Consider the following 27,954-nt stretch of genomic DNA (forward strand, 5'->3'; position numbering starts at 1 on the left):
TGCAAATCTCTCTCCACTCCCACATACATGAAAAAAACAAAAAAAAATATAATCAAACCCATGCAGTCTAGCGGTGATATATAGATGTCCATCAGCCAGTTGTACTATAGAAATCTTTATCTTTCAACACATATGTATGTACGTGTTCATGAAATCTCCTGTACATCTTCCCTCCATGCTTCTAGCCGGTCAAGTAGTTATGATTGCATAATCACAATGACGTATGCAATGTGCTTCATCGTGTGTGCAACAACAACAAGGGCATGTCCAAGCACACTTGGTATTCCTGTTCATATACTAAGGTGCAGCTGGCTATGCAGCAAAGAACAGGGTGAAGTTCACTGTGATTCACACCGTTTGCATATTGCTCATTGAATCCCAAATGATAAAAGAAGGACCTTTAATTAAACTCCTGGTGTGAATAACTTTAAACTTTAAAGTCTGCTTATTCTCAATATTACTGATTTTATTGAGTGTCCTATTTCTTACAGTTTTTAAGAATCCTCTGGAATGTACAAATCAAATAATGAATACTTTTCCATAGTATAATACCCCCACACACTCCCAACCTCCCCACCTTCTGCTGATCCTCAGATGAAATATAGTTTAGAAAAAGAATAAATTGCAGAAAGAAAAAAAACAGCAAAATCAAACACAAACAGGGCAAAAAAAACAGTAAGTAGAATTTAATTAGAAACACAAAAAAGCAAATCGCTTCAGCATCGTTCACCAATTATACACATGGAAAAGCTCTAATCCTACAATTAATACAAGTTGGGCTGTTCCAGACTCAAGTCAAGAGAAACTGGGTTTCCTGCAGTCAGGCGATGTAAAACCTGAAAAAAATGTGGTAATTCCTCAGTAATTTTGAGGAAGTTATCTTGCTGAAAGCTCTCACCACCTTTCTCATTCGTTCATATTATCCAGGCTACCAGAGACAACTGACCTACAAACGGCAGGATGGATCCTACAGTGCCTTCGGAGAGAGGGATTCCTCTGGCAGTATGTGGTAAGTCCTCGTAGGGGTAGCTCTTCAAGTTTACACAACTCATACCAGCCAAACTACACTTAGCCGTGGCTGCATTCTTCAACTTTAACTGGGACAAAGAATATGGGCCAAAGTAATGATTTTTGCTGCATTTCAGTAAACTGTGCTCAAATTAATCTATTCCTGTTGGCGTGTTTAAATCACTGCTGGATTTTTCCTCGGAGTATGTGTTTCATGTTTGCACTCCACGGGTCTGAGCAAGCCGACAAGAACCATCTCATAATATTTATAAAAATGAAATCAGTGCTCTCGATGGGGAGCTACGCTGCCTCGCACAACGTGCATACCTGTGGTTCGTTTATGAGCTGAGGTGGGTATTATGATATTTAATAGAGGCAACACTGTGAAACAGCAGGTTACATAAACGAAGGAGAAGCGTAAACAAGCTGCATAATTAGATCTCTGTGGTAGCCAAAGCTGTCAAGATTTATTTGCAGTTAATCAGGGTTCATATCCGTCGCACAGAGTGGACCCATGCTGCTTTGGCCCCACAGACGAGCTCTTAATGCCTCCATTGGAGACACTGTTATAAGCTGTCTGGAGCCACTTTACCGCGTCTTTTATTTATTTACTTTTTCGGGACATGGCCCAGAAAAAAAAAGTGGTGCGTGCCTCTTAATGACTCACTACCTGGGTGTGATTGGTAACATTAAACTGCCATGGAAACCTTGAACTCTTCCCCCGATGACTGTGAGAGGATATGAGGATGTAACAAGCAGTGGTTTGGAGTTTTCCTTGGCGGCCCCGGGGCAACAAGTGTGGGTTGTGGGCAAAGCACAGATGGTGAACCTTCAGTAAACCCGCAGCAGACACTTTATGAATCCGTCAACAACATGTTTGCATCCAAAACAAGCCCGGCTCTTGTTTTGGCTCCAGAGTTCACAAGCAGAGCAGCTCGTTCACTGCATGCGTCAAAGCACATGTGATGCAGTATTAATGTATCCCAGCTTATGAAAATGTATCTGAGTGGAAATTGGATCTGTTGAAAAGACTAGAATATGACAAGAGTTAGCAATGCTGGCCACCTCTGCTCCATATGCTTTCACCAAGAGTGAAAGTTCACTGACTTCATGTAGCAGGGAGCAGAGAAACAACGATGACAGGGGTCATAGAGCAGGTTTTTAACCCTTTAACCCTTTTTTGTGTTTACTGAAAACTATTTTGCAAATACAGCACCACTGGCTTAAAGAGGCAACAGAGAACTGTGCCCCTAGTGGTTCCAGGTGGTATTGTTGTTTTTAACGGTCACAAAGACGCGGCAGTAGCAAGACAACAATAAGGACACAGCTACTTTTTCTCAGAGCTCCTGAGGGAGTTCTCAACACCACTTTTTTGGAAGAATTTGTATGGCGAAGCACCTACTTTGTTTTCTGGCTCCTAGCATTTAGTTGTGGCATCACAACACGCACACACACACACACACACACACGCACACGCACACACACACAGAGCTGGGCTGTTCCAGACTCAAGTCAAGAGGTGTCCAAGTTTACATAATTTAGATTATCAAATAAATCACTCAAGACATCCTCACATACCTAACTGTACACCCCTAATTTTAATTTCAACATTTCCTATAAATTTCAAATCACAAGTATAGACCGATCTGACAGCGTAAGCGGGGTTGGGGGGCTGAATTGATATAATCTGCTGCTGTATTAACCTAATATCTATTTCCATTCCTGTGGCAAACTAGTAATGTTTATTTAATTTTTTGTTCTTCTGTCATTGCTTGGCTATTGAGTCATTGTAGAGGTATGGTATCAAGTAATGTAGGCTTGTCAAAAAACAAAGCAAATCCCTTGCATTGAAAATATAGACATATCCACCATATCCATGGTAATAGAGAAACCAGCAGCCACAGGCAGACATTCGCTAACATTTTACTAGTGTCTTGATTTAATTTCCTCAGTTTAGTTGCAGTAGTGGCAGCAGTAGCACTTGGTCCATGATGTCACCCCTTACTCGAACCCCTTGTTGGTTGTTGTAATCCAGTTGAAGTAAATCAACTCTGTGTGCTTATGGACTTTTTCAGTAGTTGAACCAGTTAAACGGGAGGCAGGAAAACTTTCTCCCAGTCCAACTCATAACATTCCCCCTTAAGCTTATCAACCTAGGCTTTATCATGGAGCATATCCATGTATTGTCTTTAAAAAATACTTCATATCTACCCTTTTGAAGTGCGGAGCTGGATGAGGGCAGCTCAGAGAGGGGATCTGGGAGTGAGAACTAAGAAAACGGGAGAAAGAAAAAGTGCAGGGGCGGAGAAATGGGAGAGGGTGACCCCAGCCAAGGGCTGAGCAGTGGAAGTGAGCCTGTCTAGTGCTTCCTTCCTTCCCCAAACTAAATCATATTTACACTTTCCAGTACCTTTCCCTGGGGCCCGACATTTAAAGCCTGTGACATGATATTACTTACCATTATAAAAATTCCAACAGGCTTGTGGCTTCATCCCTAGTTTTTATCTCCGGGGAGGAATAACATCCAGGTTTGAGCCAGGGAAGATTTAATGTTTTGCTTTATGAGAGCAGAGTTCTTTTCCTACTCATCTCCCCCGGTGCTCTCACTTGGATCACTCACGAGCTGCGTTGAGAAACCAGAGCATGACCTGTTTGTTTATTTCTTCATTTCCACTTTCTCCTCCTCCTGTATGTCAGTTGCAGTTGAGGGCGCTGCACTGGAATGTCTTGCTGTCGCTGAGGAGTTGTTGTTCAAAGATTGACTCTCCGACCACTACCAGGAGGTCTGTTGTTTATGGATGAGTTTGTTTATTAGCTCAGCGGTGTCCCCCGGGGCTCACCATGGTCTTTCTCAGCGTGGCCCACTAAAACCACGGCTCATAAACTTTCAGTTGCTCTCCCAGGCCTGCCAGCTTCACAACTTTCATCCTCGGGATCCGTGTTTGTATAAGTTGTGGAATGCTTTCGGGGAATCTCCGACGCACATGCAGAAACATACTTGATTGGCCTGTGTGAGATTTCACATTCTCAAGAGCACAGCTGCCGCATCCTGTAGCACTGATCAAGACCCTGCCGCACCCATTTCTCCCCTCCTCGCTTCCTTCCCTTTTTTTCCCCTAGTTCATCAGATCTGTCTATACGTACCAGTCCTCTTGACAAAAACATCCCTCCATCTACACTTTTCACTGTCATCCCGCCTCCCCATCTGCTGACAGACTGAAAAAAATGCAGCCCCTTGGAAAACCTCTCGCTCTGTTGAAAAAGTGATTGCTTTAAATAGTCAAGTATTTTCCGGGATGCGCCGGCACACGTTTTAAAGATTCTTTGATTCTCTCTCCTCTCTTATCTCCTTCCCCTCTCCTTCCACCTCACCCATCATTATCTGCCTCGCCCCTCCACCTCCATCTCTCATTCCCCCAGGTTGACAGCGTTTGTGCTAAAGTCCTTTGCTCAGTCTCGGGGTTTCATCTTCATCGACCCCGGGGAGCTTCGGGAAGCCAAGTCCTGGCTCATCAAACATCAGCGGGATGATGGCTCCTTCCCTGCCATGGGACGCATCCTCAACAAAGACCTGCAGGTAGGCCTGTGTTGGGGGGGGGGTACGGGGTTAAAAATATAAAATCTTAAAAAAGAGGAGGTGTTTGTTCTTCATCCCTGAGACAATAACAATATGGAATGGGACTGGACGTTAGGGTGGCACTCCTCTTTAAACTTATTATATGAATCATCTCTCTGTTTAATTATGTTTTCAGTCTGTTTGTGTATCAGGAAAAAGCTTAATTTTGTATCCAGATATTTACACACGGGACAATTGGAGGCTGAGTTGCTGTTTACTAAGATGCCTTTTCCAGAGGCAGACGTTTTCCAACTCAGTGTCAAACCCTTCAAATTTACCAGATTTTTCCATGAAAAACTTTTTTTTACCTGATTTAATGAGATGAGCTATTGGATGAAATACTCTTCAGACCTCTGTGAATCTGACGAGTGGAGATCTCGTCATACCAGATCTACGATGGGAAAGTATCTGGAAGCTTATGTTTACTCTTGTCCACAGGGAGGGATCCATGGGAAGATCTCACTTACAGCTTATGTGGTAGCAGCTCTCTTGGAGACAGGGATAACCACAGAGGTAAGCAGTCACACAAAATATCACAGTGCTATTTCACACAGTCACTCCTCAGAGTGTTTAGTTTGGCGGCCGTGAAACACACTGCAAACACTGGATGCGTTAAAGTTCAATTCATGATTTCATTGGGTTTAAAGAAGAAAGTCTTTAAATCCAAAGAAAGAGCAGCACATAGTGCGCGACCTTTTGCACTTGAACCACTGACTCCTGTAGCCCATCCTACCAGCCTGGGTCGTGTGTGGATGTATCGCTGCATTCCTGATATTAAGTAGAAGATGGATGTGCTGGCAGTCTGCCTACTCATATTTGTTATGCCCCAGTGCTGCTAATCTCATATCTAATCACATTTACTGTACACTGGTGTGTAGGGTCGACTGAGTCCCACAAAACACATCCAGGTTGCATTACTCTTTTTGTCCTCTCTGCTTTTTTACACCTTTTTGCTTCTTTCCTAAAATTTGCATTTTTAATGATTTAACAACTTCTCCATGTGTAATGCTCAGCCACTAAATATATATTGGAAAAAGAAGAATTACAATATAATTCTGCTCAGCTGGAGATTGTATTGGACATTTCTTGTCATAAAAACCACCAACCTCTTTGCTCTCCATTTGTCCACTTAGTTGACTCTTTATTTAGCATTTCCTGTCCCTGGCTCCTCTCCATCTGTCTCTCCTTGTTTCCCCTGCTATCTATCCCAAAAGGCTTCCTCAGAGAACTCTGTGCTTTGTACATCTGATAAAAACTGAAAAGGTATCCTTCACTTCAAAGCAGAAGCCCCATCCCCCCTTCCAATTTCACTTAATTAAAAGATGACTGCTGCAATTACAGTGAGTGACTGTGGAGGCCTATGATCTGGTGGATGAGAGGGAAGGTCACACCTGCATGAGATAACCCTTAAACTTTTTAATGGCCGAAATGAATGTTTATTCAATAACTGTATCTGAGCAGGAGAGGGGGTTGTGAGTTTGGACAGTGCTGCCTCTAGGTATGCCAAAGGTCGTATGATGTGAGAGGCATATCTGATGATCACTGTGGGGAAGTTAGATCGTTGCAGCAGAAAAGACTAAATATGATAAATTAAAAAGTTTATCTTCTTATAGATTTTGTCGTAATGTTGACAGTCTCTTTCTAGCAACTTTGTTTTTTGCCACTTTCTGTTACACGTTTTGAAAGAACTAAATCTCTCTTAAACATTTTAATGTTCAAATAACTAAAAACCTTCATGGAGTCATCATAGCACCATTTACATTTTTGGTAAAAAAAATGGTCAATTTAATTCTGTGGTAGCATTTAAAAATGTTCATCATTTTCCATGTGTAAACGTTCTTCTGAACTCTGTTGGTACTAGTATGTTGTATGTAATGTATTGAATAATGATTGATTATTTTATCCAGTTGCTGAAAAACACAAAAAGGTTTCCACAGCATATTGGATGCTAATGTGTGCAACACTAGCGAGATAAGAAATACACATAAATGTGTCCTGGCATACAAATATATCACTAATATGAAATGTTTATTTTTGATCTGTAACAACACTGCCAACCTCATGGCATGTCTTATGGGCGGTTGCTCATTTGTGCTCCAATGTGTTTATCTGTGTTTATTTACATGTGGTCTTCGTCTGATCCAGGAGGAGAAGGTGGCAGTGGCCAAAGCAAAGGATTTCCTGGAGAGCAACACCTACTCTGCCGACGACCCGTACACCACGGCCCTGTCCGCTTACGCCTTGGCCCTGCTGCGCAGCCCTTACGCCCCGCTGGCCTTGCGCCACCTAAACCACATGGCCATCACTCAAGGTACTGCCACACTCATCACCGTGAGCCACATGAGTAACAAGACACTGGAGGAGCTAAGTACTGGACAACCGATGTATGAACAGGTGTCAAGCAAAAACCAGATGCTGAATGAAAGTGGTGTTGAGTTTGGCGAAGCAGGACCCAAATGCAAAGTGCAGGAAAAAAAATACATTTATATAAATTGGCAAACAAAACAAACTTACTGTCAATGAAGGAAAAAAGACAAAATCCAAAATGCACAAAACACGATGGGATAACAAAAGGTAACTTAAGTAAGACAGAGACACACGTGGAAGGTAAACCAAAGCATAAATTAACAAGTTTTTTATGAGTTTGTGTCTTACACCGGGGCAGAATCATGACAATACTAAATGTAGAATATACAGCTTGTTGATTTGTCCCAGTCTTTGCTGTTAGAAAAGCAGTCAGACAGAAGCTGTAGGACAGAAACAAATAGTGAAAGTAGTTGCTGTAGTCCTCGACAGAAGTTCATTGCACTCCTCCCTTTTCCTTTCTTTTTCTTATCTCACCGTCGGTTTCCGTTGGCCATTTCCTTCGCTTCCTCTGGACTGGAACTTCCTGGACAGATTTGAGGGGAATAACAAAAAAATGTTCTTCCTCGACCACAATCATTCCATTTGCCAAGTGCAATGACGGCTTGGGACTCGTACTTGTTGCATACTTGCTGAAAGATTAAGCAATTGGGATAACGACACAATGAGTCATATGATACAGGATGCTGCACACCCTCTGTCTTTGTTTGTAGACGGACTCACCCACTGGAGTCTGACGGGCAGCACGATGACAGATGAGGACACTTTCATGGGCTTCAGTGACGGCCTCTCTCAGTCAGGTATACTGTACATGCATTACAATTACCTCCCGACTGGAAATACCTGGTATCCATTTTAATTTCCCCTGAATGAAATGCACAATCCAAATAACAATCGTCATAATCTATTCCTGTTTTTTCAGTGGTGTCGGCAGAGGTGGAGATGACAGCCTACGGTCTTCTGACCTACACCCTCTTGGGGGATGTGGCCTCTGCCTTGCCTGTGGTCAAATGGCTCTCCCAGCAGAGGAATGCCCTGGGCGGCTTCTCTTCCACACAGGTAGTAGCCCTGTTTCTTCGGCTTGTCCTCTCATGAAGCCCGTGAAGCCGCATCAATGTGGAAGTTGACTTTTCTCAATCCCCCCCCACGCGCCAGGACACGTGTGTGGCACTGCAGGCTCTGTCGGAGTACGCCATCCTGTCGTACGTTGGAGGGGTCAACCTCACTATTTCTCTGGCGTCCACCAACCTCGACTTTCAGGAGACCTTTGAACTCAACAGGGACAACAAGAAGCTCCTTCAGAGTGCCAAGGTATATGAATATGTGGAAACGGTGACTATTATAAATCTGTAGTCAAGGTGTTTTGTTTTGTTTTTATCGCAGGGCTGCAACTCTGTTTTGTATGAAGATGAGGCGCACTTCAGATTGTTTGTATAGGTTGACAGCACTTTATTAACATTGTCAATTCTACTAATGATTGCTGGTGATGGTGATGGATGAGCGACTGTGTACCAGAGGCACAATCTGGCATTTGAACATGAATCTGTTGTGTTTCCATGTCCGGCTGTTTAGTAGCCAGAACTTTTTTTTTACACTGCCAAACCAAACCAGGCCGGATTTCCCAAGAGCGCCTGACTGATCTGTTTAATTTGATAGCCGTGCTTTTTACTGGCCCATGTGCTCCCACGTTACAAACTTGACAGTTGTGAGCACAAACTACCTTTGGCCCGGGCACTGTGGCGCCGGGTCACCACCGACGCTCCGTGTGTAAAAAGTGCTCCATGAGCTGCAGTGGTTCAAGTGAGAGTGCAGTATGTTCTCTCTGCCAGGCGATGTTGGTGTCAGCTTAATTGGGGGGCAATTAAGCTCCACTGGTTAGTAGCCAGGACCACTAGTGGAAGCGCAGCAGCCTGCAGCATTCATCCACTTGATAAATGACTCACTCACCTCTCCTTGCCCCCTCTGACTCGCTTTGTTTCTTTTCTTTCTTCTCTCTCTCTCTCTCTCTCTCTCTCCCTTTTCAGATCCCCAGTATCCCCACAGGCCTATTCGTGAGCGCTAAAGGAGAAGGCTGTTGTCTCATGCAGGTATTGTTGTTCTACATACACAAGCTGACACAAACAGACACGTTTTTAAAGAACAAAAAAAAGGATAATACTACTGTAATACTATGCTTACTTCACTGGCTCACAGCGAGAATATCCCACCAGGAGAGAGTCAGTTGCTGTTACTCAATAGTGCCCAAATTCCTCCCTGTAAATTGGAGTTATCTGGTAGAGTTTAGTCCGTTGTTTTGGAATGTGATGATCATTCCTGTTGATTCCTGTTGTCCCCTGGGCAGGATGCTGTTCACTTCTCACCGGGTACTACTTCTCCCAGAGACAAACAGAAATCAGTTTTCATGACTTGTATTCACTGAGAGCCAGCGGATGTTGTGTTCCCCTGTGCAATGCCTGAAACGTCTTCACACCTCTCTCCCTCTTTACTTTCCCTCCACACACACACACACACACACACACACACACACACACACACACACCCTTCTGCGTCAACACACCTCCTTGAGAGCCCCTCGGGCCAGCAGCACCTGGGCTCTAATGAAATACAAGAGCGGGGCTATCAAAGAGATCTGCCTGTGTATGTGTTTGTAGACACACTGTATGTGATGAGTATACGTCCTGTGCCCCCGGGATTATTATTCTGTAGCTTAGCTAAGGTCTCAAATCACACTGGATGATTTATTCGGAATTTCTACAGTCCTGGCAATAATAATCTTTCTGTGAAATTAAAAAGGGCGTCAAAGCATTGACTTGTCCTCAGGGTTGAAATAGTCGTCTGCTCAATGCATGTCTTGTGTCCAGTGAATATGATTTGTGGTTTATGCTTTAAGGTGCTGCCTGAGTCCCCCCCCCCCCCCCCCCCCCCGCTTTTCTCGCCCTTTCAAGGCCGGAGGTCCTAAATATTTGAACTCCTAAGTAGTTTGTTGCCAATGTTTGATGCCAAGACGTGTCTTTCATACAGCTGTCAACAGCACACACGCGCGCATGCACATATATATTTCTAAATCGCTTTCTCAAACATATGCCAAATACTTGCCAAACAAATGAAGACCAGCTTTGATTGTGACAAACCATCGGTGCTGTGTCTTCGCAAAGATCCACATAAGAAAAAGTAAAGCTTTGCTAGTTTCAGATCAACGCAGTTGTCATTTTGCATGCATTGCTATCTTTAGTTGGCGGAAAGTGATTGCGTGATTGACCAACATCTTGGTCATCTTCTCTTTTTTTCTTTCTTTCTAGCTAGTCAGGCTGCTGTATTTGAGCATTTAACGTCTCGAGTCTGTGCATAATGTTCTGAAATACTACAATACGACTGCTCTCCGTGTGCAGATCGATGTGTCTTACAACGTACCCGACCCAGTGTCCAAGCCGGCCTTCCAGCTCAAAGTGGACCTGAAAGAGCCTTTTCAGGAGCGACACCTGCAGCCCCCCTCGGCCTCCTCATCTTCTCGCCATCCGTCCTTGCGCTCGCGGAGCCGTGCCGACAACCGCTCTGAGCTCAACCGGAAGCGCAGGGCCCCCATCGATGATGACGACCCAGCAGCCCACCAGGACAAAATGGACTTCTCCATCTCCCTAGAAGTTTGTGCAAGGTATAACACTCACTCTGTGCTCAAATTAACGACGTGGTTGTGCACAACTCTGCTTCTAACAACATCCTGTCGTCAACTTTCTGTCCAGATGGCTCCATTCAGGCTCATCTAATATGGCCGTCATAGAAGTTCCCATGATTTCTGGTTTCCGAGCAGACGTTGAAACTCTAGAGAGGGTAGGTAATCACATCAACATGCCAGCACGCACTTTGTCAAAGGTTTAGAAACTGTACGTCACCGTGAACACACAGATCCATAGACACCCACTGGCTATTTTTGTTGGTCAGCGATTGCTGGACAGACTCAATAGTGCACGAAGTCAAGCTAAGTGGCGAAAAATGAAAAACCGGTAGGGAGAAATCAGATGCCTTCACATCTGGATGCAATTTGACCCCAAAAAAAAAGAAGAATGTCATGGAATTTACCTGATTCCTTCATGGCAGGAATCAGGTAAATTTCCTTCAGAAACACTGTCTCACGTAAAGTTCACGCCCGCACAGGATGCCTTTTGAAACAAACCTCTGTATGTGTATTTTTCGGAGCACAAAGGAGTCAAAGGTTTACCGGACATTCCCTTTATTGTTGTTCAAAGTTGTTGGTCACAACAGCCCCCGGAGTTTTCCTTCCTTCCTGCACTGTTTCGTGTCCTGTACATGGGCAATGTGAAAGTATATCCCGTGTCGGTATGAGTCCGTGTGTTCGTTATGGTCACAAGAGCGGTCGTGAGAATGAAGGTTTTTCTCGGTATGATGGGAGAAGGACCAGCTCAGCTCAGGTCCTGTGGAGTTACAATTTCTCGGGTCAGAGGCCACTGGTATCTGTGGGCCTACATCACCAAACACGCTCACCTCACTGGGGCCTCATGAGGCACAGACTTAGATAACATTGGTATATTTTGAAAAGGACTGAGAGCTGGATATACTATAATAAACATGGGGACTGAATTAAAGTAGTTACATTTGTAGGATGTTTGGGTGGATTTAAAAAGGGCTACACTGATGGAAAGGGAGAGAGAGTCAAAGTAAGTTTAAGGGCTGGATCCAGGTCAGCTCCCCAGCCACCAGAAGCTTGTCCCTCATTACTGGACAGTTATAGGGCCTCAGTCTGCAGGCTTCCACCTCTAAAGGAGCCACCTCTCTGGCTACCTGGGGAGATGTTTAACACGCACTCACACACACGCATACACACACCGCTGTGAGTGTGTCAGTTTAGGCTGACCCGAGCTGCAGCGGCTAACAAGCTCAGTTTACACCCCTGCTGGCCTCCCTCAGAGTTTTACTGCAGCCTGCCCGACTGCCACTTACATTCCTCAATTTATGGTGGCAAGCTTGGCCGCTACAGTCATCATGTCTAGTTGCTTTCACGGATGCTGTAGTCATGAATGATTAGCACGACGACTGACCGGGAGCCACCACGGCAACGGCTTCTTATCACCCAATATAATGAGCTTTGTTTAACGACCCAGAGCACACTGCAGGGCTTACATGTGAGCTATGGGAGTTCATTGATGATTTTTAGTCGCTAGATTGACAAACAATGCTTTTGTAGACAGAGACAGATTGTATAGTGTGTGTGCATGCGTGTCGTGGTGGTGGCGCCAGCTCAGGCTGAGCACCTCATAAACCCCCGCTGTCCAAAGGCTACCACCTTTGACAGAATGAAAAATCCCCCTGTAGGGGGAATTAACTCTGCTGGCTCTCAAACCTGCAGTAAACAGTTTCCTCATTACTCATTGATACACTCGCATTCGTTAGAAATGGCCAAGGCAAAGGGTTCTCCAAATACCAGAACTCCGATCAGGCTATCCCAGAGGAAAGTTATGATCCCTTGTTGATTTGAACTAATGTAAAAAGCCAAGTGCATGATTGGTGACCTGCACATTTTCCACCCCTGCTGCCATGACATGGTAGATTACATATGGTTTGCATTCCAGTTGTGCCTCACAGGGCACATTCTAATGTAGGCCACGTGGTCTCTGACAGGGTAGTAAGGGTACTGTACAACATTGTGTGTTAAGTATACATGCAGACAAAGGGAAACACGCCAGTGAAAGGATTTATGACAGCTGAGATCCAGGATTGTGCAGAATGGGACAATCTTCAGTGTTTTCAAATGGCTTATGAGATCATCTGTTATAGGTTAAACAATTTATGCTCAATCCTGTGTGAGTAGTAAACCCTGATTAACACGAGGTGGAGCTGTCCAGTCCACTGTGGTGCTGATGAGTGTTTGTGTCCTTGTCCGTGGCAACTATGTACGTTCAGTTGTCAGTTTGTTTGGTAAACCAACTTAAAACTAATACAGTCTAATACAATGGCTCTGCAAGAAATCCTACCCTTATGAAGGTTATAATTTTTTAGAGAGATATTGCGTTTGCCGCATTCAACAGGTGTTTCTGTTATTTTGTCCACATCATTTATATCTACAAGGAAATGCTAAGACAAAGTAACCTCCCTCACTTTGAACGAAAGTGTTGGCATGTTACATATTCAGCTGTTTTCCAACATTCAGTTTCACAAGATAATGCAAAAGATAATTTTAAGATAAATTATTATCTTATCTTTATTATCGAGATAATCACAAAATAATCGAGTAGTATTCAAAAAATATTTCCAACCATAAGACTTATAATATATTCTTACAATACTACAGGATCATTACAGTATCCTACAATGTTCAAAACCACAGTATCTTGAAGTATGGCTCCGCACAGCAGATTTGCCTCAGTCGAGTTCTGTTTGTGTGTTTTTCGACACACTAAGTCTGATGTACTTGTGTATTTCCTCAACAGCTGCTGATGGATAAGAGAGTGGGTCTGAAGAGATATGAGCTGAATGGGAGAAAAGTGTTGTTCTACTTTGACGAGGTGAGTTGAACCCAGAATCCCCCCTGTTGTGTCATTCAGGGGTGTGCACATGTGAAAACATGCTGTTGTGATCGTGGATGATGAGAAAGTTTATGTGTTTGCCCCCCCTTCTTAGATTCCCAGCCAGTGTGTGACGTGTGTGGCCTTTCAAGCTGTCAGGGAATACATTGTGGGCAAGACAGCGCCTGTTCCGGTCAAGATCTATGACTACTATGAACCAGGTGTGCCTCTGATGAAGTGCTGCTCTTTAAAGAGTTACAAAGCAGGAAAAAAAAAAAGTGGCTTCTTTTTTTTGTATGGAAGTTGGATTTCAGTTTTTAGTTTATGGCCTAGTTATGGTGAGTGTCATCATTTTTTTGTGTGTCTGTGGATGTGTGAATGTGCTGGTGTGGGTCTCTGCTTGTTGTGCAGCGTTCGAGGCCACCCGGTTCTACAACGTTAGTGAGAGCAGCCCGCTTGCACGGGAGCTCTGTGATGGACCAACTTGCAACGAGGTGGAGAGTTCAACCAATCAGTGGATAGGTGAGATTTATTCGGCTTCCTAAATAACACACACAGAACCCACACACACCTTCTTTCATTTAATAATATTATTTTTTTGTGAAGGTTTTGTGCAGGCGAACCATTGCAACAATGTGTATGGCTGCCTGGAGGAGGAGCAGTTTGAGCGCTGCACTTGCTACAGGGACTGCGGTTACGATGGGGAGCCGGTTTGTGGGTCCGATGGGCAGCTCTACCAGAACCAGTGTCAGATGGAGGTGTTTGCCTGTCGGAATGGGACACGCATAAAGCAGGTTCCACTGTCCCAGTGTCCTCAAAGTAAGAGCTCTCTCATCGCACCTGACATCACCCGGACTGTGGTTCTTCCTTCAGTCAGGCTCCATTCTGACTCTGAAGTCTCATTCATTCACTATTATGGCCGCCTGGTTCCAGACATCTGAATATCTACTCACATCTCAGATTGGTTTAAAAATTCAAATAGGTCTGCCAGTCCTTTATCTAACTATCTATAATTTGTAGCTTAATTTATTAAAAAACTGTCAGAATAATGATGACTAATATGGAAGACAGTGACAGCAGCAGTACAAGTCGTCGTAAGTCTGCGTGCAGTATTAACATCTCTAAAATCAACATACTTCTCCGCTGCTACGTCACACTCAAAGGACTATTTAGGAAGGCTGTCACTTTTCCAAAAAATCCATGACATCATCACATTTGTTCCTTAGCCCGTTTAATTATAGGAGACATATAATTCTCATCGTCAGGTTCATCATTTTAATCGGCCAATAGTCGAACCTCAGATTGAAGAGGAACAATGTGGATTCCGTCCTGGACGTGGAACAACGGACCAGCTCTTTACCCTTGCAAGGATCCTGGAGGGGGCCTGGGAGTATGCCCATCCAGTCTACATGTGCTTTGTGGATTTGGAGAAGGCGTATGACCGGGTCCCCCGGGAGATACTGTGGGAGGTGCTGAGGGAGTATGGGGTGAGGGGGTCACTTCTTGGGGCCATCCAATCCCTGTATACTCAAAGCAATAGCTGTGTCCGGGTTCTCGGCAGTAAGTCGGATTCGTTCCCGGTGGGGGTTGGTCTCCGCCAGGGGTGCGCTTTGTCACCAATCCTGTTTGTGATATTCATGGACAGGATATCGAGGCGTAGTCGTGGTGGGGTGGGGTTGCAGCTCGGTGGCCTGGGGATCTCATCACTGCTTTTTGCAGATGATGTGGTCCTGATGGCACCATCGGTCTGTGATCTTCAGCACTCACTGGATCAGTTCGCAGCCGAGTGTGGAGCGGTTGGGATGAGAATCAGCACCTCAAAATCTGAGGCCATGGTTCTCAGCAGGAAACCGGTGGATTGTCTACTCTGGGTAGGGAATGAGCCCTTACCTCAAGTAAAGGAGTTTAAGTACCTCGGGGTCTTGTTTGCGAGTGAGGGGACAATGGAGCGTGAGATTGGCCGTAGAATTGGAGCAGCGGGGGCGGTATTGCACTCGCTTTGCCGCGCCGTTGTGACAAAAAGGGAGCTGAGCCGGAAGGCAAAGCTCTCGATCTACCGGTCAATCTTTGTTCCTACCCTCACCTATGGTCATGAAGGATGGGTCGTGACCGAAAAAACGAGATCGCGAGTACAAGCGGCCGAAATGGGTTTCCTTAGAAAGGTGGCTGGGGTCTCCCTTAGAGATAGGGTGAGAAGCTCAGTCATCCGTGAGGAGCTCGGAGTAGAGCCGCTGCTCCTTTGCGTAGAAAGGAGCCAGTTAAGGTGGTTCGGGCATCTGGTAAGGATGCCCCCTGGGCGCCTCCCCTGGGAGGTGTTCCAGGCACGTCCAGCTGGGAAGAGACCTCGGGGTAGACCCAGGACTAGGTGGAGAGATTATATCTCCACACTGGCCTGGGAACGCCTCGGGATCCCCCAGTCAGACCTGGTTAATGTGGCCCGGGAAAGGGAAGTTTGGGGCCCCCTACTGAAGCTGCTGCCCCCGCGACCCGACCACGGATAAGCGGTTGAAGATGAGATGAGATGAGAGGTTCATCATTTTAATTTGGGTTATTACTTGAAAAGGTTTAAATGCTCTAATGTTCTAAAAAAAAAAAAAAGCATTCCATTCCAATTCAATGTGTTCAATGTCCATTCCTGCAGCTCCTCTTTCCAGGCCCTCTCTGAAACACTTGGTGTCTCCCTCCCAATGACGCCCCGTCTGCCCTGATTGGCCAGTCCACCGCTTCCAGTGCATGTAGGAAGCGTCGGCCTCTACTCTCGCTCTACTAGGCTTTGTTGGGGGCGTGCCAGACTAGCTACTAGACATGCCTTATGCACTTCCATACCATCGTGATGTTTTTTCGTAGGAAAAACAACATAACGTTACTGGCTTACTCTAGTGGTCAAGAGGGCATGCAATAGGTCAATAGGTCAAGTTCATAGTGAGCACTTTCTGCCAGATCACGCGGCAAACTACTTCAGACAGGTTGATGCTCTTCAAGTCTGTATATTTTTATTAAACAGGTCATCACGGTTTAAATAAAAAGTAACAGCCCTACTGTTTAGGGTAAAACTAAACAAGAGACAAGCTAACAAGGACAGAAAGTGATTATTAGCTGAATGAGTGAACAATTGTTTCTGTTTGTCTTACTAACACTGCTAGACGTGGGTGCAAACATGATGTCTGCAATGTCCACCATCTACTTTTGAACCAGCAATAAGCTCAAGACTAATGTTGTTGTTTTTTATTCTGATCAACTCTTGCTGTTTGCATGAGTGTATGTTCTTTGGAGTTTATTGTAACCTTGCGTATTTTACTGGATAAAGTTCTTTGACTTTGCTCCGCTATCAGCACCACTGTGTAATCATCCACATCCACCGTCCCTGCATCTGGTACATGTACGTCTGTCTGTTCACGTCGGAGCTCATCTGTGTATGATCTGAGCTGTGGAAACAGCTGTTCAGGTGTTGAGCTGATTAGTAGAAGAGTTTTCTACCCGTCGCTCCGACCGCCCCCGCCCCCCCGCCCCCCACCAAGCACCCTCTTTTGCTGCCTGCTGTATTACAGGGCTCTGTCCAAATGACAGAGTGCTTTTGTCCAGCCCTTTGAAATCCTTGTCACATTCCTTTCCGACGCACAGCCCAACAACAAAGGAGCCTTCATGTTGTGGAGCAGATTGGGAAAAGACATAGACAAAACTTTGGTGGTTAAAGAGCTCTGTTTGTGCCAAGTGGTTCATGCTGTGTTGATTATCAAAAGAATCATATTTTTGTTTGGCGCTCCCTGACCTTGTTTGTTTGTGTATGGTTGCGTGGAGGGACTTTCATGCCACCGTTTTCCCGTTTTGAATGGGAAAAAGAGATAATTTGTTTCCACACATGGCCCCTGTAACCGTGGTTTGGCCCCTGCTATTTTTGGAAAGTTTTTAATGCAGGCTTCTGTTGAGACAGAGTGTACATCATTGTTTTTCCAAGAAGTGTTGCTCAGCGGGGTGGATAATGCTTCTGGGCACTATTTAGATTATGCAACACTGAAACTCTGTTTAAATCATAACTTTTTTCTTTTTTTCAGCGCAGTGGCAGCCATATAAATGAGTATAATCAAACATTTGTATGTTTGTCTTTCAAGTGGAGACCAAGGTGGAGGACAGGCAACCAACAGCCAGCCAGGAAACTGAGCAGCCCTCAGTGCCCGTGCACACAGGTAACTTCTTCTACCACTATAATATACGTAGCTTTGCATGAGCCTCCATCTCACTCATACACTCTTCTCGTACTTTTCACCTCTCTCTCTTGCTTTCCAACCTTCCCTCCATCTGCTTGCTGAGTCTAACTGTACCGGGCGACAGAGAGAGGATTAAGAAGCTTTTACTTCTTCACCTGGGAGTTGTCTTCAGAGAGTCTTCAGCATTTTACATCTGCTCTCTGGATGCCACCGCTTTAAATCTTGCTGCTTGTGATAGCTCAGTCTGGGTTTCTGGTACATTTTCAATTGTCAATTGCTTATTATATTTAAAACAGAGTGTGTGTGTGTGTGTGTGTGTGTGTGTGTGTGTGCGTGTGCGTGTGTGTGAGGGGTTTTATTTTATCATGTGGAGAATAGGAGTTCAAAAGGTTTGGAAGAGTGAAAAGCAAAGGAATTAAAGGATGTGTGGGGTGTAAAAACGAAAGAAAAGAAAAGACGGACAGATCAAAAGACCGAAGGCATGAGAGGGAGGAACATAGAGATGTAGATGGTTTGTGTGGCAGCACATTCCCCCGCCACCACATCATGTCTGCGATCGGTGTAATAAATAGGTGGATAGGTTTCATACTGCAGCCTCGATTGTTGCTGTGCCATGAGCTAAGATCCGCTGTCACTTCCAGGGAGGCAGCCAGAGAATTCCTGATAGGATGTTTGGCTGCGTGTGGAGGGAGGACGTAGCTGTGTTACATTTGGCAGCGAACACATAAAAAGGCCCCGCAGTCATTCACAGGTTGCAGAAGTGTGCATGCTGCACATATACATGCTGTGTGTGGATGTGCATTGATTGCATGTGGTAATGTGTGAGCTGTTAATAATATATCACATGTAATTCCACACCTGCATGTGTGCGTGCAAGCCAGTGTGTGCGTGCGTGCGTGTGTGCGTGTGTGCGTGTGTGTGTATGTGATGTGGCGTAGCCTGCACTGACTTGTTTCCCAGCCTGCAGCTCCAGTAGCTGCAGCTCACAAAGCTCCATAGTACAAAAGCTAATACTTCACACTCACCACAGGAATGCTGTTATGTGCTCACATGCGCGCACACACACACACACACACACACACACACACACACACACACACACATACACAACCCATATGTATAATAATATGTTTAATGATATCATATGATTTGTGCACAAACACGCATGTATACAGAGGCCCACTAACTGACACATGCGCACATACAATACGATAACCGCAGGGGTGATTAGATTGAATAAGTGCTGTGAAAACACTGTCATTGTAAACCATTAGAAAGTTGACAACGTGCCCGCTGAGTGCACCGAGAGTGTAATAGGTGAAGGTGGGGTTGTGCCAAGGAACTGACAGTTTCCACTGGAACAGCGGAGGAAGCTCTGGAATTAGCTTCCCTGTGCAGACTTGTCTTATTCGTGAACTTGTACCGGAGGATACAGTATAATAGACACACACACACACTCACGGGCTTCGTTTGAGCGGAACCTTACCCCACCATTGCGCATGCTCTCTGGTCATGTAATGTTTTTGTAATTCCCCACTTTATGGATCATATGTCTACATGACCCTTTTCTCTTTGTTGGTGTGTTAGAACTCACCATAAAGTCTAATTACTGGGTATCACGACCTTCAAATAAACAAAATCTGAATTGTGGTAGACACATACAGAGTGCAAATCTGAAATGTAACATCTAATAAAATGGTGCCCGCATCCAAATATACATGTAGTGATTTTGAAGTAGCGTACTGTGATATTGTACATTTTAAGTGTGGAAGGACCCCTACTGTCACTGACGGGGTATTGCTGCTGAATAACTTAAGACACCTAACACTTTAGCAACTAAATCAAGTTGCAGTCGTCGTGAATCAGATATTGTAATCAACAATTCAATCTACAAACCGCCCATTTGGTCTAATGCGTCTGTATTTGTCACCACGAACCTGATCTCTCCAGGTGAAGAGGAGCAGGGCTCCATGGCAGAGGTGTCCTACTACTCCTATGAATACGACCCAGATTCTCATCCTTTCCTTGCTGATGCAGAGGCAGGGGACCATTTCTACCTTCCTGAAGGAGGGGCGGACGTAGAGCAGAAGGTGCTCCTGCCAGCAGACACCCAGCTACCCACACTGGACACAAAAAACACCCCAGAGCGATGGTAGGAGTGGCTTCGTCCTAGATTTTATGTCTCGATCGTTTTTTGTGTTTGTTTTTCAGGGTTACAGGACATTTGTCATCATTAGACTGAGACACATGTAGATCAGAATATGTGGGGATCTACAGTATGTCCCGTCCGAGGTCCACTTTTGTTTTATCTCTTTTTTTATCACTCTCCTCCTTCATCTGCTTTCATTCCTCCGTCAATGGGATTCTGTTTTCTCTTGCAAGATTGAGTTGCCAGTCCCATAGAAACATAGCACAAATATGGGGTTAATGGTGCATTTATTGGGGACTACTTTCAGACATGGATGGATACATATTTGGTACTCTTCTTGTCAAATAAAGGAACAAAGTAGTGTGTGTTTTTAATATATTTGGGGGGAGAGTTAAAATGGCTCAGGGGAACGTGGTATACAGCTAATTAAAATTACATTACTTTTTATGGGATTGACTGGAGTTCAATCTCTCTCATTATTGCGTCAAAAGTAGACGAGCATAATGGATGAATTTTCCATAGGTCTTTGATCTATGGTTATAATGATAAAGAAATAACATTGGAAGTTCCACAGTTTATGATTAACAGGTCTATATTGTTCAAAGATGTTTTAACCGTGTCTGAGATAATCTATTATTGAACGTTTGTTTTGTTTTTCCCTGTCGTCCACAGAAGCCTTCACAGAGTGAAACCATCCCCACCTCCAAATTGTACATTATTTGTGAATATGCTAGTGAATGGAAAGAGAAGAGAGACTTGGGACTTGCTCAGCCTGGAGGGAAGAGACGGCGGCCTGGAGAACGAGAGTGTGACTTTGTGTGCGTGCGTGCGTGCGTGCGTGCGTGCGTGTGTGTGTGTGTGTGTTGTTAAGTGTTTAGATTGTTCTGAATGGTAGAGCAGGTGCTTTTATATGTATGCGTGTGTGGTTGGATGTGACTGTGCATGATTGTAATTAAGAGAGTGTCCTCCAGACTTTTATTTTTCTTCCTCCTGACTCCTGGTCACCAATAGGGCACCATAGCATCTTTGTTATTTACTGTACCGCCTTTATAATCACTAGAAGAAATAATCAAGTATTTATGTTTGTAATTACACCTGACCTTAAGCAAAATATTTTGTTATATTTTCTATCTGTGGTATTTATTTGTAGCTGGAGGTCATATCATCTGTTTTTGTTTTTTGCCCACACAGTCGACTTTTTTGCCCTTGTGCTTCTTTCAGTTCAAACAAGAGATACAGTTTGTGCTATCAAAGGCATTTTTTGTTTTCATAGCGAGCTTTAACCCAATTTTTTCAAATGTTTGATGAAATTCTGGTGCTGGTATCCTGCTGGAAGAAGACATATGCTAACCATATGCTTTACAGAATCATAAGCTGGAATGTTTTTGAGATTTTGGGGCTTTTTTGCCTTAAACAGCACATTAGAGATTGACAGGAAACGTGAGGAGAGAGAGGCGGGGTGGGCCGACATGCAACAAAGGCCTCTGGCCGACTCAGACTATGGACTTTACAGTTACAGGAGATACGTCCTTTGACCAGTGGTGCAACAGGACACACCAGGTGAAATGTTTTTGAAACTATGGTATCAAGACACGAACATCACCTCCTCTCAAGTCACCTTTCACCTTACCTACCTTGAGATTTGATTGTACAGTTCATAAGCTATTGTGTGTTTTTTTTCTTTCCTTTTGTGTTCAATTTTGATTTGTGAAGCAATCAACTTAAAAAAATCAAGAATGAAGTTAAAATAAATTGGTGTAAATGTACCAAATTTGATCAAGCGTAGCCCTGATTCATATCAAACATTGTGCTTTTTAAGACAAACGGGAATAAATTTGTATACAATCCAGGCCGTTTGATTTTGTTGTATTTACACTGTGAATAAGAAGAAAAGACTTGATGCCTGAACAGTAATATGTGTTACCTGCTGCGCTTTGTATGACTGCAGGACTGTAGGAGTGAAATACCTTAACCCCGACTACTTTTACCCCCACAGTGCCATTTCTGCAGATGCAGCACAGCACATGTGAGTGTTCCTCTATAGCAGAGGAGCTCCAGTGACGTTCGTGAAGGCTGCGTTGCTCCATTTCCTTTGAGAGGCTAGTTAAGTCTGGAGATAATTTCCTGCCAGCAGTGAGCCGCATTACAATCCTGCTGCTTCAGAAGGCCCTTTGCTTTGATAGCTGACTCCCTGACCCCTGGCAGGATGCTATGTCAGAGACAGAAAGCATGCACATGTGTATATCCGTTTCTACATACTGTACACGTGTCTAAGCTTGGACGTGCATCGCTTGTGCGTTTTGTGTTGCTGCTAACAGCAGATTTGGGTTACCAAGGCAGCAGCCGCGAGAGAGTCACAGCCTGTTAAAAATGCAACGTTTGTTTTCTGCTCATGGCACTTGTTGACCCCTCTCGGTTTCTGTGGCCTCTGGCAGCACAGCGGCCTTTCAAAAACCAGTCCCTCAAATCCCAAACTACAAATTACCACTGGGATTGGAGGAGATCAAAGAGGCGCGAGAACTGCAACTGGGTGATCGGTTTGACCTCAAGTTAAAAGATGAGAAACCAGAGGGTTGCTAGTTTAATTTCCAGCGGTGTATTCCAGCTGTATGTCGGCAATTTATGACTACAGATCAATGGGGCTGCTAAGTGAAGGTATAGTCGGCCTGTAACCGCTCCAGGTGTGCTGCACTGCATGTGACCCTGAATCTGGGTGTGCGGGTTTTAATGTGCGTGTCTGGGGGAAGAAAACATTTACCACACAGTCCGTGAACACAGGAATTCCTACTTTTTAAATGACAAGTGTGGTTAGAGAGTTGGTCCTGTCTTCGGTTTATAGTTGAAAATTTTAGGTGAAAGTCGAACTGAACAAAAACTTGACCTCCCCTCCAAGATCTGAGCACTGACAGTATGATTAACTCATCCAGTCTAACTTTGTTCCTGTTGTCCCCAGCAGTGCAGGGGACCTGGCTGCAGCGAAGGTATCCACAGCAGTCTCCGTGGCAACTGCACGCATGCATGGCTGCAGAGTGATATTGCGTCTCCACGCTGCGATGAGCAGAGAGAGAGTGAAAAGAGAAAGGAGGGAGAGGGATCCTGGTTTCATGGTTTTGCAGTGGGGAGCTTGCATTACATGGGAGAGAATCGGAGTGATGACATTGTTCCTACCGAGCGGCTGAGTGCACCTATACATGTACCTCTGTGGAGGAAGGGCCATTCACCTGTCGGAGCCAGCGCAGATGGGACGTTTAGACAAAGGGACAAACGGGCAGACAGATAAAAACCCCATCCAGTGTGGAGTCGTCTCCGCTGTTGTCACTTTGATATTACAAGGGTCTCGGGTTTCTTGATTGTTTCAGAGGAAATGAGAGATTGATTGTCGATCATCCAGGGCTCTGGGTTTCAGTGCTAGGCGAGGCGTGGGTGATGCTGGATCCTTGATAAACAGCACTGTGATATCTGAAGAAAGGCCACCAAGGTGGACATGTATTGAGGAGTGAGCTGCTCCTCTGGCACTCACCTGATGACCAGTTGGATTTCTGAGTATGCAACCTGCCTCAGGTCCGGCTAAAAGGGAAATTACCTGTGGTAAGATTTAACTTTAACATTGTCAATAACTGTTTTATTTAGCCGGTGTATTGTTGAGATTAACATGTATGAATATTTCTATAAAACTGCAACCATTGAGGGATTTCCAAAGTATCCATCGCTTCTTCAATGGAGAAAAAATATCCAGCAATTGCAGGAAGAGAAAGGGGTGAGTTCATCAGTGGGAGACACGGTCTTTTACTGATGGTGCAAACCATGTGTGTAAACTTTTACATCCAGTGTAAAAAAACTAAAACAAACTGGAACTCAGGTGAATATCATCACCTGAGTTCTGGTCACTTTTGGTCATTTGGCATGTCATCATTTCAAAAGGCGGAACACAGACTTGGAACAGAGTGGAGGATTTGTCGGTGTGCAGACCTGCCAGGACTCGCTTCCATTCTGGGGAAAAAAATGTTCCCACTTGCTCTGCTTGTGCAAATGCCACTGAACACTTGTATGCTGATGTAATTCTTTTCCCCCTGAGGTTGTGTCTTGATATTGTGCTCTGGGAGCTGTTTGTCTGGCTCAGCGTGCAAGGCAAGACTAGAAAATCAGATGCAAGCGTTTTATTTACTAAAAGTTCGGGGCTAAATGGCTGACATGAGTCTCTGAAAAAAGAATGATAGTGAAAGATATCCGTTTTTCTTCTCACGTAATAAATCAAATGGTCAAATGATAGTTATTAAGGTCTATGTGAAATGCAATTTAGTCACTGACTTGCACCTCTGTTTTTTGCAAAAGTCTTACTGGCAACTGAAAATGGCTGCCACTGTAAATCACCCCAACTGCAAATCTGTCATTTGTGCAAATGCATGTGTTTGTGCAGCTTAGTGACATGTCCCTCTATATCCAGGGCCAGGTCCTGGTCGCTATGGGCTTCCTTCAACCATCGGATTAATTGCTCATGACTTAACCAAACCAACAAGCCCCGCCTATTCTTTCCATGGCAGGATGAGTGACAAAAGTAAGCCACCTTTTTTTCCCCCTTCTTACTTTTGATTTGGTGCAAACCTTTATGAATTATATTTGATGAAAATAAGTGGTTTTTTTCACTGTCTTGATTAAGAACTACATTGTCAAAGCTGGTCATGACCAAGAGCTAACTAAGAATAAACCAGTCAAATAATGTAACCGCATGAAAATACATAATACAAAATAAGTCAGTGGTGTAATGTCAAATTACAACCAGCAGAGGGAGACAATGCCTTATTATGCTGTAGTTATTTCTGACCTCGCCTTGACCTACCACTCAAATACCAAGAGGAGACATTATATTGGATTCATAATATATGTCAACATTCCCTGCAGTGTATTGTGTTGACTCCAGCCCAGGGCCTCGATACCACGTTGATGCGAAAATCACTCGTTTTGGAAAGGATGGCACACCTGCATACTCCATGTTGGGCAGAATGAAAGAACAGAGTGAGTTCCTTCTCCTCCATGTTGAATAAAATATTTAATTTTAACACAGGTTTCCTTTACAGACTAATGCTTTATAATCAATTGCAAATTACAGCCAAAGACCAGTTGCTTTTGACACTTGAGATCCAGTGTCAGCTGCTGCAACTGAAAATCTGAACCCCCTCAAGTGCACATATGGTGCCGAGTTGACGGTTTATATTATTCAACTGTTTCCTCCCCACTAGAGGAGCTGTTCCAAACACCCGGACCAGGTGCTTACAGTCCTGAGAAAGCCCCAACGTGCAACCTTCATCGCAGACCTCCGTCCTACACAATGGGCTCTCGAACAAACTACCGCAGCCGCGACTCTGTACCTGCTCCAAACAAGTACTGTCTTCCTCCACTCATGGGCCCTCAGGTCCCAAACAAGCCAGCCAGTGCAAGCTACACAATATCGGGCACTTACAGCACAGGCGGACCATCTGTGGATTTGGCCAAGACGCCGGGGCCTTGCGGGTACAACAGCACAGACCCGGGTGTATATTTACACCGACCGCCAGCATTTTCCATGCTGGGACGACCCACCTTAGCCAGAGATGTATCCAAGAAACCTGGTCCTGGATCTTACAATCCAGAGCGAGTGACAGTTCACAAGGCCCGGGCCCCTGCCTTCTCTCTGGGCATCAGACACTCAGAGTTTGTCACCCCACTTGTTGTCAACATCTCTGACTGAACATCAATCACTTGGAGAGAATGACAGAAACATAATTATGCATGAGCAATCAAAGAGAGAGAGAGAACATTTTATTTTCTTCTATGAGCAACAAAGTTTGTTAAATCAACTAGGTGACTCATTTATGATACCTATAATTAATATATGTACATAACATAAGTGTAAAGAACATAGGATGTTCAAACAAAGAAAACACCTTCAGGAAAACAACGGGCTTGAGAAAAATAAAATCCTGTGCCTGCATGACCACTCAGTAAATAAATCAATCAATCATAACAACACGACATGAAAAGACATTTAAAAACATAAAAAAGGCTACAATTGCCAGGCAAACTTTCACCATATTATTCATACGGTTATTATTCCCAGCAGAAGCAAGATATTCACCTCTAAAAATTGAGGGAGTTTGAAAGAAGAAAGACGACAAAAAAACCCAACAAAACCAAAAACAATACAACTAATGGTTTTCTACACAATACGTTACAACGCATGTAGAGATGAACGTCTGAGCGTTGTATGGTCTTAAGACGATACAAATCAGCAAAGATGATAGCAGGTATTTTACAGAGGTTTCTCATCTAGTCCTTGGGGAGAGGCCTTCTGAAAAGCAGTATGTGGGGCTCTGGAGAGGAAAGCAAAAGAATCATCATGTCAGCAGCATTATCATCTATGGGACAGTGCTTACAACACACAGCTGTGGTCTAAGTTTCAACACAGTCTAATGTAGTGGCACATGCTACCAGATGTTAGAGGATACGCTCTGGTATTTTCCGTGCTTACCTTGTAAAACAAGTGTTTCTAATCACTATCATTATTTCCATATTGCTTTCTAATCATGAAAGGAAATTTTGCAAAAACTTTGAATTCCCCGATTGATACAACTAACTAGAGCCCAACTGAAATGGATTTTTGGGGGCTGATGCTGAAATTTGGGAGTACAAGTTTCCCAATACCGACACATTGGCGAGATATACAGTATATATAGATACATCTATATATCTATATATATCTATATATATATATCTATATCTATCTCTATCTATCTATCTATATCTATATATATATATAGATATAGATATATCTATACAAATACAACCCAATACATATTAACTTATAACAAACGTTTATTTTACATAAAATGTAAAAACATTAATGCACATTTAAAGGCTCAAGTCAGTTGGCCGATAATATCGGCCGGGCTCTCAAAACATCGTCCGATGCCGGTCTCGAACTAGAAGGGGGTTAATCACGGCTGTCAACGTCCATAAGGTCTTGTGAGTTTCTTTATGGGACAGTGAGGCTTTTCCTTTGAGTCAGCGGTCCACCTCACCTGGTTTGTGGATCATGTAGTGAATCCAGCCCTGGCTCTGTTGCACCCCCAGTCCCCTCCACTCGTCCTCCGTCATCAGGTGGGAGGAGGGCACCAGTTTAGACAGCTGCTTGGGCAGCACCACATGTCTGTGTGAAGAAGAGTGACAACAGCGTGAGGAATGACCCACTGGGTCTCAACAACAACAACCAAAATATATATATACACACACATATACATACACATACTATATATATACATATACATATACACATACATATATATATACACACACACATACTATATATATATACACATACATATATATACATACATATACACACACATATATACATACATATACACACACATATATACATACATATACACACATACACATATACACACATACACATATACATACATACACATATATATATGTACACATATTTGTTTGCTTTGCTGCAGCAGCTTGACGTCAGACTCTCAGCGTTCGAACCACACCGCGACGATTTGAACAGCAGTTGTGCAACAAGTGGACCCGCTGGTTTGTTTTGGTAACAAAAGCTAAAAAAATATATATATATATTAATACTAAATGACATTTCACGATGACGTTGCCAGCGGGCCTTCACTTTGTGTTTGGCCACGTTAGCTCACTGACATCAGGAGAAACGCTAACGTTAGCACGCGACCACAATCACACATACCTGTACTCGAACTCCTCGTCGGTGTACTTGTCGGAATAGTGAATCTGCTTTTTTGACATCTTCAGTCGACGGTAGCGGTCAAAACAAAGAGTCCTCGGCGGTGTTCTTCGTGAGATACGAGTCAGTTATCCGACTTCTTCTGGTTTCACCGAGCGCAACAACAAGCCGCTGTTCTCTAACGACGACGGTTCAAACACCAACGGCTCCCCGCGTCCCCCGGATTGGTCGAGGCAGGAGCCCGCCCCCCGTACGTAGATCGTCTATTTTGAGTGAAAATGGGTGACTCGGTTGTGAAACGAGGGACAACGAGGACACAACGATTTTAAAAAGCGTATATTTGCAAGTATCGT

The 27,954-nt window shown here is 44.2% G+C and overlaps 3 protein-coding genes across 5 annotated transcripts in view; 2 read left to right on the top strand and 1 right to left on the bottom strand.

Moving 5' to 3' along the window:
* cpamd8 (C3 and PZP like alpha-2-macroglobulin domain containing 8) overlaps positions 1-21,709 on the top strand; it is a 40,330-nt gene extending 18,621 nt beyond the window's left edge. Inside the window, exons 28-44 of one of the 2 annotated variants that reach the window (XM_035647627.2) lie at positions 928-1,009; positions 4,429-4,585; positions 5,063-5,137; positions 6,770-6,935; positions 7,702-7,788; positions 7,911-8,047; positions 8,144-8,299; positions 9,013-9,075; positions 10,378-10,640; positions 10,729-10,816; positions 13,432-13,506; positions 13,622-13,727; positions 13,918-14,028; positions 14,113-14,325; positions 17,616-17,690; positions 19,662-19,863; positions 20,533-21,709. In XM_035647627.2, coding sequence (XP_035503520.2) covers positions 928-1,009; positions 4,429-4,585; positions 5,063-5,137; positions 6,770-6,935; positions 7,702-7,788; positions 7,911-8,047; positions 8,144-8,299; positions 9,013-9,075; positions 10,378-10,640; positions 10,729-10,816; positions 13,432-13,506; positions 13,622-13,727; positions 13,918-14,028; positions 14,113-14,325; positions 17,616-17,690; positions 19,662-19,863; position 20,533 — 2,057 coding nt within the window. In that variant the 3' untranslated portion in view covers positions 20,534-21,709. The remainder of the gene's footprint in view (positions 1-927; positions 1,010-4,428; positions 4,586-5,062; positions 5,138-6,769; positions 6,936-7,701; positions 7,789-7,910; positions 8,048-8,143; positions 8,300-9,012; positions 9,076-10,377; positions 10,641-10,728; positions 10,817-13,431; positions 13,507-13,621; positions 13,728-13,917; positions 14,029-14,112; positions 14,326-17,615; positions 17,691-19,661; positions 19,864-20,532) is intronic. The other variant, XM_035647628.2, reaches the window with a different exon arrangement.
* Positions 21,710-22,852: 1,143 nt separating this feature from the next.
* Positions 22,853-25,796, top strand: odf3l2b (outer dense fiber of sperm tails 3-like 2b). Of its 2 annotated transcripts, XM_035648245.2 has the most exons (5): positions 22,853-23,448; positions 23,561-23,617; positions 24,305-24,415; positions 24,760-24,873; positions 25,098-25,796. In XM_035648245.2, the coding sequence occupies exons 1-5, from the start codon at positions 23,406-23,408 to the stop codon at positions 25,583-25,585; spliced, it is 813 nt and encodes a 270-aa protein (XP_035504138.1). In that variant the 5' UTR covers positions 22,853-23,405; the 3' UTR covers positions 25,586-25,796. The 2 variants fall into 2 exon arrangements, with proteins under 2 accessions (XP_035504138.1, XP_035504139.1); XM_035648246.2 differs by lacking the exon at positions 23,561-23,617 and having other exon boundaries at positions 22,856-23,448.
* On the bottom strand, positions 25,635-27,802 carry cks2 (CDC28 protein kinase regulatory subunit 2). Its single transcript, XM_035648247.2, has 3 exons — positions 27,605-27,802; positions 26,916-27,043; positions 25,635-26,207 (listed from the first exon to the last, which is right to left on the bottom strand). Exons 1-3 carry the CDS (start codon positions 27,661-27,663, stop codon positions 26,164-26,166), a joined length of 231 nt encoding a protein of 76 aa, XP_035504140.1. The 5' UTR covers positions 27,664-27,802; the 3' UTR covers positions 25,635-26,163.
* Positions 27,803-27,954: the final 152 nt, after the last annotated feature.

Source organism: Scophthalmus maximus, chromosome 13 (genome assembly GCF_022379125.1).
Source record: "Scophthalmus maximus strain ysfricsl-2021 chromosome 13, ASM2237912v1, whole genome shotgun sequence".
In the NCBI taxonomy this organism is placed as follows: Eukaryota; Metazoa; Chordata; class Actinopteri; order Pleuronectiformes; family Scophthalmidae; genus Scophthalmus; species Scophthalmus maximus.

Coding starts and splice junctions, on each gene's coding strand:
- odf3l2b (XM_035648245.2), top strand. CDS start 23,406: ATGCAACCTGCCTCAGGTCCGGCTAAAAGGGAAATTACCTGTG. Junction 24,416..24,759: donor TGGCAGGATGAGTGACAAAA/GTAAGCCACCTT, acceptor CATTCCCTGCAG/TGTATTGTGTTGACTCCAGC. Junction 24,874..25,097: donor GGGCAGAATGAAAGAACAGA/GTGAGTTCCTTC, acceptor CCTCCCCACTAG/AGGAGCTGTTCCAAACACCC.
- cks2 (XM_035648247.2), bottom strand. CDS start 27,663: ATGTCAAAAAAGCAGATTCACTATTCCGACAAGTACACCGACGAGGAG. Junction 27,044..27,604: donor GACGAGGAGTTCGAGTACAG/GTATGTGTGATT, acceptor TTCTTCACACAG/ACATGTGGTGCTGCCCAAGC. Junction 26,208..26,915: donor CTACATGATCCACAAACCAG/GTGAGGTGGACC, acceptor TTTCCTCTCCAG/AGCCCCACATACTGCTTTTC.